At 39.3% G+C, this 12,036-nt stretch overlaps 1 protein-coding gene across 1 annotated transcript in view; it reads left to right on the top strand.

Annotated features, from left to right (window-relative positions):
- The window catches only part of NAA25 (N(alpha)-acetyltransferase 25, NatB auxiliary subunit), a 72,639-nt gene extending 64,455 nt beyond the window's left edge, over window positions 1-8,184 (top strand). Inside the window, exons 23-24 of the mRNA XM_029921891.1 lie at window positions 2,337-2,483; window positions 5,226-8,184. Of these exons, the coding sequence (XP_029777751.1) occupies window positions 2,337-2,483; window positions 5,226-5,348 (270 nt within the window). The 3' untranslated portion in view covers window positions 5,349-8,184. The remainder of the gene's footprint in view (window positions 1-2,336; window positions 2,484-5,225) is intronic.
- Window positions 8,185-12,036: the final 3,852 nt, after the last annotated feature.

Here is a 12,036-nt window from a genome sequence, read left to right on the forward strand (position 1 = left end):
TGTTGATTTTTTTTTTTTAATGTTTATGGTTTTAGTAGTAATTTTAACTTCCTGCATAATTCAGTAACAATTCAAGAATTTTTTAGATTTGACACTGGTTAGCTGGATGTTTCTTCTATTCATTCAGAAACAAAGGGTAGTTCACTTTGGAGCAGGAGCTAAATGAAGAAACCTGTCCTCCCCCCCCCCCCCCCAATGTAATTTAACATATCATGAGTGTTAAGTTTGATGGTATAGATCAGAGTTGCTCTGGTACTTTCTCTTCTAATGAAGGCCTGTGCTCCTCACCTGTGTCAGATAGCTTTTTAGTATTTGGATTGGGGGGTGGGGTGGGCTGTAGTTACTGCTTTTCTAATTTCTAAAAATGAGACTAGCTTTCACATATTTCTGGTTATCAGAGTAACCTAAAGGTGTGAGTAAAGTGAAGATCACGCGTATTCCCACCAACCCAGTGGTTGCCACTGCAACAAACCAGAATTACGCTTTATGGAGGTTCTGCAACTTGCCTGTTTGTGCTTGGTTTCGCTTAACAGGTTACCTGGGCATTTCTTCAGGAAATACATAGATGCTCATTACTTTAAATGGCTATATGATGAAATATTGGTATTCCCTGTTTTCTCATTTGCATTCGAAAAGAAATTGGGAGGGAGTGCCCGACTGGCTCAGTTGGAAGAATGCATGACTCTGGATCTCAGGGTTGTGAGTTCAAGCCCCACATTGGGTGTAGAGTTTACTTTAAAAAAAAAAGAAGAAAAAAGCTGTAAAAAAAAATTCATGTTGAACCTGTAAGGAAGACTTCTTGAGTCAAAAGCTAGCCTTACTAATTGATTGGCCAGGTCTCTTGTATTTGTCTGATTTTTGAATTTTGTCATTTGTTGCTTGGATTTCTTTGATGTATTTTCTTTTCATATCTTTTTGCCCAAGTTTCCTGTTGTGGTAGTAATATTTTTTCTGTTGATGTGTTTTGAACTGTTTGGCTCTTAATAATGTTACTCTGTATCCTATATGATGCAGAGTTTTTTGTTTTTCATTTGTCTTTTAATGAGTATTTTTTCAGTAGAGTAATTAAAAAATATATATTAATGATTATTTATATTCGAGAGAGAGAGATAGTGACAGTGTGTGAGCAGGGAGGGTGTGCCGAGAGAGATGAAGACAGGACCTGAAGCAGCTACAGGCTCTGAGCTGTCAGCACAGAGCCTGAGGTGGGGCCCAAACTCATGAGTTGTGACATCATGACCTGAGCCAAAGTCGGACGCTTAAACGACTGAGCCACTCAGCACCCCTAAAAAAATGTATTTTTTTTAAAAATGGGTCTTAGCTTGGTATAATGTTTAGAAAGGCCTTTTCAATTTATGATTACACGAACTATTACCTATATTTTCTTCTGGTACTTTGATGGATTTTATAAATTTAAGTTTAAATCTACCTGGAACTTATTTTGGTACTTAATATTTATTTAATTTACTTTTTAAGAGATGTTATTTTTAAGTAATCTCTACACCCAGTGTGGGGCTCAAACTTACAACCTTGAGATCAAGAGTCACATGCTCTCCTAACTGAGCCAGCCAGGTGCCCCTGTTTTGTTTTACTATTTATTTATAATTATTTTATGTATTATTTATTGTTATTTATTTTTTGAGAGCGAGAGCTCACGTGTGAGGGTGTGAGTGGGGAAGTGGCAGAGAGAGGGAATCCCAAGCAGGCTCCACACCCAGCGTGGAGTCCTGATGTGGGGCTCAAACCCATGACTCTGGGATAATGACCTGGGCCAAAACCAAGAGCTGGATGCTTAACCAACTGAGCCACCCAAGCACTCCTTAAATTTATTTAAATTCCCTTGCATTCTTCAGTTTTATCTTAGGACCTGTTTCCTTTTACTTTTTATTGCTTTACTTATACTATGTTACGTACTATGTGGGTTTTATGTAACTTTATGATCTACTCTAATATATATGAGGGCAAATTCTCCATAACCATTGTTATTCAGAATTTTCTTGGCTGTTGTCTCCCATTATTTTTCTTTTAGAACTTAGAAAACTATATTTCTGTTAACAACTAAGATATTTTCTGTTGGTTTTTCCATCTCTAGTTCTCCAGAGTGAATAGTCGCCATTAAAAAAAAAATGTTTGTCATTGTTTCTGAATTAGCGTTATTTGGTGCCAGTTAAATTTATCTCACTTTGAGAGGCTGTCTTAATATTCAAAACTGTCCATCCCTGTTACTGTTTATAGCATTAAGTAAAACTATAGTATGAAGTTAATATAGCTTATGTGATGTGAGTGAAGGAAATATGTCTGATAATCTTTTATCTTTTTAAAAATCTTTTTTCCAGCCACCGATTTTTACCAGTTTCCAAGACTATGTTACTGGGCTTCAGACATTAATTTCCAATGTTGTGGATCACATTAAAGGGCTTGAAACACATCTAGTTGCACTTAAACTTGAAGAACTTATTTTAGAAGATACTTCTCTCTCACTGGTAAGAGACTGTTGGCTTTCAGCAATAATAATCGTAAAGATCACAGACAAAAGAACGTCACATTGCTTCATATCATTGGGCTTTGCTGAGTATCTTTGAGAATGTTAATAATAAATAAATACAGATTTATTGAGCTTGCTGTTAGGTAAATGCTCATAGAAATACAGTGATCCAAAGAGCTGGCTGTAGAGAGATGCATACAAAAATTAAATTGGAGATGTGATACACACACAGAAATTGAGTGAGTCAGAAAGTCTCCCTGGAGAGGGGACATTTAAAGATCAGTGAGTTTTCAGTAGGCAGACTGGAATGGATGAAAGGAATCTGAAGCAGGAGACACGGAGCTGAGGCAGAAAGGTGAATTGTGTGGGGCACCACGAGTCAGTTGGCAGAGCTGGAGCGCGCGGTATGTGGGAAGGACTGTCCGTTATGAAAATGACAGACACAGTAGCCCACTGTTGAGGATTGTGTGGTGGTAAAGGATCTGTCTGCCTTCTGACGTGAGGAATAAGATTGCTCATTTTGAGTATTCTGTGGCTTCTCTTTAACTTTGGGCTACTTTAGATTTTTCAAGCCTGGAATATGCCCTCATCTTTTGACCTTGAGAAAGTCTCTCACCCTCTCTGGGCCTCAGTTTCTTTATCTGTGTAATGGAAATCATAAAATCTATTTTATAGGATTATAGTGAGGATTAAACAAAATAATAATGGCCTTATAGGACCCATATAGTGCTACTTCTCTTTTGGTGGAAAAAAAATTTTTTTCTTTAATTTAGTTTCCACCATGTTTACTTTTTTTTTCTTTTCTTTTTTTTTTTTTTTTTTAATGTTCATTCGTCTTTGAGAGAGAGATAGAGTGTGAGTAGGGGAGGGCCAGAGAGAGGGAGACACAGAATCTGAAGGAGGCTTTAGGCTCTGAGCTGTTAGCACCGAGCCTGACCGTGGGGCTTAAACTCATGAACTTTGAGATCATGACCTGAGCCAAAGTTGGATGCTTAACCAACTGAGCCACTCAGGTGCCCCCATTTCCTTCTTTTCTTTCTAAACTTGAAACAACTATGTACAAGGCCTCGGGACTACTCTCTCCGGTCCTATTCCTTTTCCTGTTCCGTAGGGGTATCCACTGAAACTGGTTTTGTGCCTAGATCTTTTAATATAACCTTAAAATGTGCTCTAATAGCTGTTAACATGTTAAATGATACATTCTGTTTTATTCTGAAACTTGGTTTTTTTTCACTTAACCTTATATTCAAGAGATTTGTTAAGGCTAACACAATACATCAGTTTCGTTCTTTTAAACAACTGTGGCATCCAAATATGAGTGCATCATAGCCATTGTCTATTTTAGGTTTGTTTGTTTGTTTGTTTGTTTTGAGAGAGAGGGAGCTCATGAAAATGAGTAGGGGAGGGGCAGAGGCAAAGGGAGAGGAAGAATCTCAAGCAGGCCCCACACCCAGCACAGGTCTCAATCTCAGAACTGTGAGATCATGCCCTGAACTGAAATCAAGAGGGAGATAGACACTTAACTGACTGAACCACGCAGGTGCCCCTTAGGTTGCTCATATATATATATTTACGTTTACGACAGTACTGATTGAAATGTATTTTATATACCTTCTGATATGCACATGTGTACCTCCAAGGTAGATTCAGTCTCGAGTAGTAGTATTGGTTGGCCATAAGGTGTCCTTACCTGATTTCTTCAGGGCTTTGCAGTACTGCCCATTTCATATAACCCTAACTGGTTCTCAGTCAGCCTCCTTTTTTGTCTGTTTGAACATTCCCATCCCTTTATTTTTTGTAAAATGTGCAGCAGCAAATATTGAACTCATGTATTTGAGTAAGTCTCGGAAAGCTCTGTGTGTGTGTGTGTGTGTGTGTGTGTGTGTGTGTGTGTGTGTGTGTGTTTAGCAGTTTGATCTGTGGAACCCATGGACTTTGTCAGCATAGAGGGAGACCTATCGCTATTTAGCTAGAAAAGTTGGCAAAGGTAAATTTGATGCCTTTAAGAAGTGGGTATGATAATGTCCAAACTAATAATAAATTTCCACTTTTGTGACGAAATACTTAGTAATAATTTTCTACTTTTCTTTCTGTATGAAAGCTAATAATCAGAAATCTCGGTTTTATTACTTTGTATAATTAAAACCGAATACTGATGGAAGAATTAAAAGAATAATAATGCTAGGGGCTCTTGGGTGGCTTAGTCAGTTAAGTGTCTGACTTTGGCTCAGGTCATGATCTCTTGATTCGTGGATTTGAGCCCCACGTCAGGCTCTGTGCTGACAGCTCAGAGCCTGGAGCCTGCTTTGGATTCTGTGTCTCCGTCTCTCTCTGTTCCTCCCTCACTAGTACTGTTTCTCTCTCTCATAAATAAACACTAAAAATTTTTCTTAAAAAAATAATGCTAAAGCAATAGCATTAGTGAAAAATCACATGGGAAAATATACATCTCTGGTGAGCTTTAGCCTTCTTTTAATGTTTATGTATTTTTGAGAGAGTGTGTAAGTGGGGGAGAGGCGGAGAGAGGGGTCAGAGGATCCAAAGGAGGCTCTGTGCTGACATCAGTGAGATCGATGTGGGGCTTAGACACACAAACTGCAAGACCATGACTGGAGCTGAAGTCTGCTTTACCCCCAGCGTCACCCAGGCGCACCACTGGTAGTTTTAACGTCTGTGAGAGGAACTTTAATCTGGAGGAATGCTTTCAGAGCAAGACCACTTATTCTTGTCTCGTTTGTAGGAAGAGAGAAAATTTTCAAAGACTGTGCAAGGGAAGGTGCAGAGCAGTTATCTACACTCACTTCTGGAAATTGGTGAGCTGCTGAAAAAAAGACTGGAGACCACGAAGAAACTAAAAATTTAAGGAAGTGTGAGCCACAGGCATTGATGACTCTGCAGCAGAAAATGGCATCATCTTCCCAGGCAGAAGCAACATCGGGTTGACCATCATTTTAATCCAGAACTTCCTCATAAAATGCATGAAGGACTTTGATTGTGAATTAATTTTTTAGGTATTAAATGTATACAACTGATTAAATTATTGTATATAAACCGGAAGCAGGACCCTCATCTGGGTTTGACCACTTTTTATACATGTTCATATGCATATGGCAGCCACAAGAGAACCCCACTTTTCTTCATCCTTCCATCACCAGAAACATCTGGTGGGTAGGAGGGTCCTATAAAAGCAGCAATAGAAATTAAGCATAAAGCATTGACCTCAGAGCAGCTGAATGGCCCTACCATTATAGCAGTGGGTGTTTGGTCTGGTTCTTGAGCCTTAGGAAGCAGTAGAGGGGGACCATGACTGGGAGCAGGCCCTCTTTCCTTTCCACATTAGTTTAGTTTTGAGGCTTCCTCAGCTGCCTGGCTCCCACAGAACCCAAAGCAGTTACCCAAAGGGCCTCAGATGAAATTTGGCATAAGCACCTGTTACTGAAGGGTGCCACTCAGAAGACCACAGGCACTCAGTGTTTGGCTTAATAGTCCAATAGCCAAGGCATCCCCATCCTAGCTCCTGTGAGCGCTTGGGTTAACTTAAAACTATGTAGGGGGGGAAAGCAGTGCAGACCACTTGTGAGCCTGCTGAGTACTAGCTTGCTGTCTTTCATCCATCTTTGGGAAAGATGGGAATCACTGTTTAAAGAAGAGAGGTGTACATAATTTATGCAGGCAAGTCTAATACCAGTGTCATTGGTTTTGTGAGATATATATATATGTATATGCTTTTACAAAAATATTTCCAAGTATATGTGTATATACATATGCTTGAAAATAAAGATTTAATACTTTAGTGTTTTTAAGTGGAGAGTTTGGGGAGGAAGGAAGGAATGTATAATATGGACTTAACCTAGGTTTTAAGTTTTAGGCTGGCAAAAGAAATGTTATCCATTGGGTTTCACGTTCAGTCTGCTTTTCTTCAATCTTGATAATTACACCAGGATGGTGTTTACATTGTTCACCTGGAGCTCCCCAAGTCTGTAGCTTCAGAGGTTGGTCTGACAGAAAAGATAAAACATTGCTCTTGAAAATGTTATACAGTTTATAAAATTACTTTGATAAGTTTTTGTGTTTGAATCTGTGCTTCTGTTTGTGGTTTCAAATACCATTAAGTTAGTAATTCTATAAGAGCAAAGACATGAGTTTGATGAGGAAATTCAAGCATCTGATGGAGGATTTATTGGTCTTGAAGACCTTATAGGTCATTTCCAACACTTCTCCAGTGAAATGTGATGCCTTTTTTTCCCCCCCTCCTTTTAAAAGCAACAAAAGAGAGCTTGGAAATCTCTGTATGCAAAGAAATTGCATTTTGTCCCCTCTTGACTTTATGAGAGTCACAGTTTGATAGGGTGATTATTAACTGTTTAAATTTCCAAGGAAATATTTTAGAAAATTACAAAATTATCTATTCAAAATAAGACTTGCTGGAAATCCTAGTCCATCAAGTAGTTTCCTTCAAGAAGTTATTTTTTCATGTAAGTTGGTATCCACAGCTGTCATACCCCATCCCAAAAGGAAGAACTGCCTTGAACAAGATGAACTGAAAGTTCTAATCGATTCCAAATCTAATTTAATGACAACATATCATAATTTTGTAAAACTATTGCCTATTTAGATTGAACGTGGTGTGTGTATGAGGGTGGGGGATGTATGACATGTGTTCTTGAAATGATGTTTCTTTATCCAAAAATACTGTACATAGAAATAGAAATGCTCTATGAAACAAGTCTATTAACTGACCATGGTCAATCTAGCATATGTGTGCTCAGTGAGCTGGCTTTGGTCCTCAGGGACAGTGCTTGACTCCAGTGGTCTACCTAACTAATCATTGCCTAGGGGCACCTGGGACCTCTATGGTTTTAGTCACAAACAACGTTTCGTCGAAATTATGTTTCTTTTGTTACTTGCTGATTTTCCTACTAAATGTAGCATTTCAATTAGATCCAACCTCTTACATTTTGAGATAATTGTAAAAAGAATGAAATTATGCAGAAATGGCCAATATCTTTTATTGATCTGTTCTTTTGGAAACTGTTATGCACTATAAATTGTGTACAGTTAAAAAATATATATATATATTCTTACATGAGTAAAAAGCACCCTCTCCAGCAATTGTATGTCATTGGTATTTGAAGAGAATTCCCAAATAACCCATTGCTGCTGCTGCTGTTTTTGGTTTGTGTGGGTTTTTTTGTTGTGTTTGTTTTTGTGTGGTAAATTGATATTTAAAAAAAAAAGAAAAGAAAAAAACACGACTACTGTTTACAGACTGAAAAATTACTGCTTTTTATACTACTGAGATCCTAAGTTAAGACTCTCCAAAGCAAACATTTGGTTTAAATCATTTATCTGATGTGGATAAGACATAGAGAAATTTTTAGTGTCCTCCACATAATGGAAAATGTACAAATGCCTAGCTGTGTTGCCCATTAATTTTGTATATTTTCGTAATTTTAATTGTTCAAAATTGCATTATATTTTGCAATCACTATGTTCAATCTGGATTTGTCTTTCATTTAAACTTTTAATATAAAAAGGGGTTTCAATGTATCTATGGCCTTGTTATTGAAACTCTTCCTACTTATTTGATGTCATTTATTAATATGGAAGTATGTATTCTTCCTTCAGTAGTAAGTGAAGCATACATAACAAATTAAACTAGATGGGTTAATTTATATAAACACTTCCATTTTAAGTTGCCTATCTGCCTGGGTCATTTCTGTTCAGATTCCTAGAAGCCACATTTTTTTTTAAAGATTTTATTTTTAAATTTTTAAGTAATCTCTACACCCAACATAGGGCTTGAACTCACAACCCTGAAATCAAGTCGCATGTTCTACTGACTTATAGGCACCCTGAAGCCACAACCTTTTAAATGGTGTAAGTCATCTCAGTTTTGTACTGTGAGTTACATTCTTTGACAAAATTGTAGTATTTGTGAATTTCAAATCTATTACAAGGTCACTAGTCTTTTTGTTTAAAAATAGTATCTCATGCTAGCATTCATGAATTCAACATACATGAATTGAACACTTCTTTACAATGTGCCAGATTTCCCTTGACGCTGTGCTGATACGATGGTAAATGAGATCATACCTCCCAGTTAGTGGCCAAGGTGGGGGGAGAAGAAAAATAAACATTAGTTTGTAAGTCCTGTTTTAAGTGAGGGTAGGTGACAACCTGGGTCATGAGTAGTGCCCTCTGACCCAACTGATGAAGAGTCAGCCACCAAAATGGGAACCCAAGTGGAGAGGCCCCATGGCGGAACTACTGGTCATGTTCCAAAGACCGGGGAAAAAAAAGGGATCAAGTGGCTGGGCTTAAAGGAGTGGCAAGGGGGAGGAAATTGAGGTAGAAATACAGTTGCGGGCCAGGGGAGGGGGGATCCAGAGCTGAATCAGGACATTTTAGCCAGGGGAAGGAGTAAGATTCCTAAAACTAGGAAGTTACAGGCAAACAGACGACATGATTTATCTAAGTACTTGGACCCATGGGCTGGGATCCAAAGTTGATACACACTGACAATATAGAGTGGAAAGAGGAGCTCTATAATTTCCTTTCTGTCCAGCAATCTTAAATACCCTTGTCTGGGCCCTGAGAAAAGTGGTTTGCCTGCTACCCCATCCCTCTGTTTCTCTTTTAACCAAAGGTGTATACTTGGATATACCTCACTGCCACTTTTAACCTTACCCAAAAGGTGGGCTCAGGTTATTCTTTCTCTTCCTTGTTTTTTAAGATGCTGTCACTGCCTTGAAGCAGAGATGTATTTCATAGTAATAACTGGAAGGTAAGCAACCATGAGCCAAATGCTCATAAAAATTAATTTGTGGGGTACCTGTAGCAGGTTATGCTGTAGGAGAACAGCTTTCTTGCAACCTCCAGCTTCCATATATCCCAGTAAAAGTGGGTTTCCCCACAACGTACTATTCCACATATGAGAAAAGATATTACCACAGATAAGGCTACTACCTAAGACTACCTAGCAGGGTAGGGGTTGAGTAAAACTCAAAACAGATCTGACGCTGTTGCCACTCTTGCTTTTTTAAAGCTGGTACTTACCAAGTAACTGACAGTGACAAAGTGGCTTAGATGGAAGACATTCCCCTCTCCCCCACCCCCATCAGCCCTCAGTTTGTTCTCAGTATTCAAGATTCTCTCATGGTTTGCCTCCCTCCCTGTCCCCAACTATTTTCCCCCTTCCTCTCCCCCATGGTCCTGTTAAGTTTCCCCTGTCCCATTTATAAGTGAAAACAAACGGTATCTGTCCTTCTCTGCCTGACTTATTTCACTTAGCGTAACACCCTCGAGTTCTATCCGCATTGCTACAAATGGCCAGATTTCTTTCATTCTTTCTTGTTGCCATGTAGTAATCCATTGTATATATAAACCAAATCTTCTTGATCCATGTATCAGTTGATGGACATTTAGGCTCTTTCCATGATTTGGTTATTGTTGAAAGTGCTGCTATGAACATTGGGGTACATGTGCCCCTGTGCATCAGCACTTCTGTATCCCTTGGGTAAATTCCTAGCAGGGCTATTGCTGGGTCATGGGGGGGGTTATACTGTTAATTTTTTGAGGGATCGCCACACTTTTCCAGAGTGGCTGCACCAGTTTACATTCCTACCAACAGTGTAGGAAGGTCCCAGGGCCCATCTTTAATAAAAAATATTTGATACAGAGGAGCCTGGGTGGATCATTCAGTTAAGTATCCGACTCTTGATTTTGGCTCAGGTCACGATCTCAGGGTTTGGGGGAGTGGGCCACGCATTGGGCTCTGTGTTGACAGCGTGGAGCCTGCTTGGGATTCTCTCTTTCCCTCTCCCTCTGCCCCTCCCCACTGTGCATTCCCTCTCTCTCAAATAAAACATTAAAAAAATATGTGATACAAAGAACCTCTGATGGGATCATCTAACCCTGCCCAATAGCTCATGTTTCTTCTACTCAGGATCGTAAAGAATACCCCGCCTGGGCCTATCCAGTGAAGCACCCACTCGCGTGCTGCCACCTTTCCTTTCACAACGGACAAGATGAGAACATATTCAGAAACTGTGGATGCATTTAGATTAGAGTTCTTTTTTCTACCGGCCATTTGTTTTAACATATTTCCCATAAGACTGTGAATACTTAGTTCTTTGGAAGTGAACCTGTTTTAGATGAGAAACAGAAGAGCTAAATAAAGCAAGTTTATCAGTAAGAAGCATCTAAAAAGATCTTTCAAAATTTTCAATTGGGATGAAATAATAAGCAGGGGAAATACTGAAATTGTCGGGCCAAATATATACAGTTACATTCTTCTGTTGCATGTTGAGAGCACCTGTGTGGCTATCGGCAGGAGTTTAGGTCGGAACGGTTTTCCCTTAGTTGGTTTTAGCTGTGAGCACAAGCCACCACACGTGTTTTTGTTCATCCGATTCAACACGGATTTTCCTGTACTCTCTGTTTCTGGTGGCTTTCCATACCAACCTGGCTAACAGGGAGGAATACAAACAAGGTAAGGTTTTATCTGCTAACTCGGTTCACCTTAACTTTCTTTGTGTGGCTGCAATAATATTTCAGGACATTTGACATTTATAAATAGTTAAATATGAAGGTGGGGATGTTACCCTGAAGCGTGCTGCTGCAGATAACTGCTTGTCACTCCTGAAACAGATCAGACGCTGTTGCCACTCTGCTTTTTTAAAGCTGGTACTTACCAAGTAACTGACAGTGACAAAGTGGCTTAGATGGAAGACATTCCTTTTTTTTTAAACAAACTTTCAAATTAGAAATTTTATCATTTAGCAACCTAAACCAATTCTTAAAAAGCCCATCCCAGGGTGCCTGGCTGGCTCAGTCAGTTATGTGTCCAACTCTTTTTTTTTTTTTTTAATGTTTATTGAGAGTGAGAGGAAGGGAGAGTCCCAAGTAGACTCCACACTGTCAGCACAGAGCCCAACGTGGGGCTCAATCTCAGGAACCATGAGATCATGACCTGAGCCAAAATCAAGAGTCGAATGCTTAACCAGCTGAGGCACCCAGGTGCCTCAAGCGTCCTACTCTTGATTCCAGCTTAGGTCATCCCATGGTGCAGATGGAGCCTTGAGTCAGGGTCAGCACTGAGGGTGGTGCCTACTAAGATCCTCTCTCCCTCTGTCCCTCCCCTGCTTATACATGTGTCCTCTTGCTCTTGCCCTTTCAAAACAAGTAATAAAAAAAGTAAAAACATCCAACTTTATCAGCAAAACTAAGAATCTGCTCTATGTTTTTTCATGGAGTACAGAAAATTTTTACACTGAGCTTCATTCATGTTGCTATTTTCACTTTTAAGGACTAGAAAAAGGACAGTGCATCTTCCCACCCACAATCGGTGCACTTGAGTTTGATCACCAGAGGAAAGTAATAAAGGTAGGCTGTGAGCTAGGACCAGTTTCTACAGTGTTACCAGGATAGTCTGTTATCCTAGTAGAGTGGAGTCCAAAACAGCTTAGATTAAAAAAAAATAAACTCAAAGGAGAAACCAGGTCACCGGCCAAAGTATAAATTGTGAAAGAAAACTGAATGGCTTTAGG

This window comes from Suricata suricatta, chromosome 14, assembly GCF_006229205.1.
Source record: "Suricata suricatta isolate VVHF042 chromosome 14, meerkat_22Aug2017_6uvM2_HiC, whole genome shotgun sequence".
Lineage (NCBI taxonomy): Eukaryota > Metazoa > Chordata > Mammalia > Carnivora > Herpestidae > Suricata > Suricata suricatta.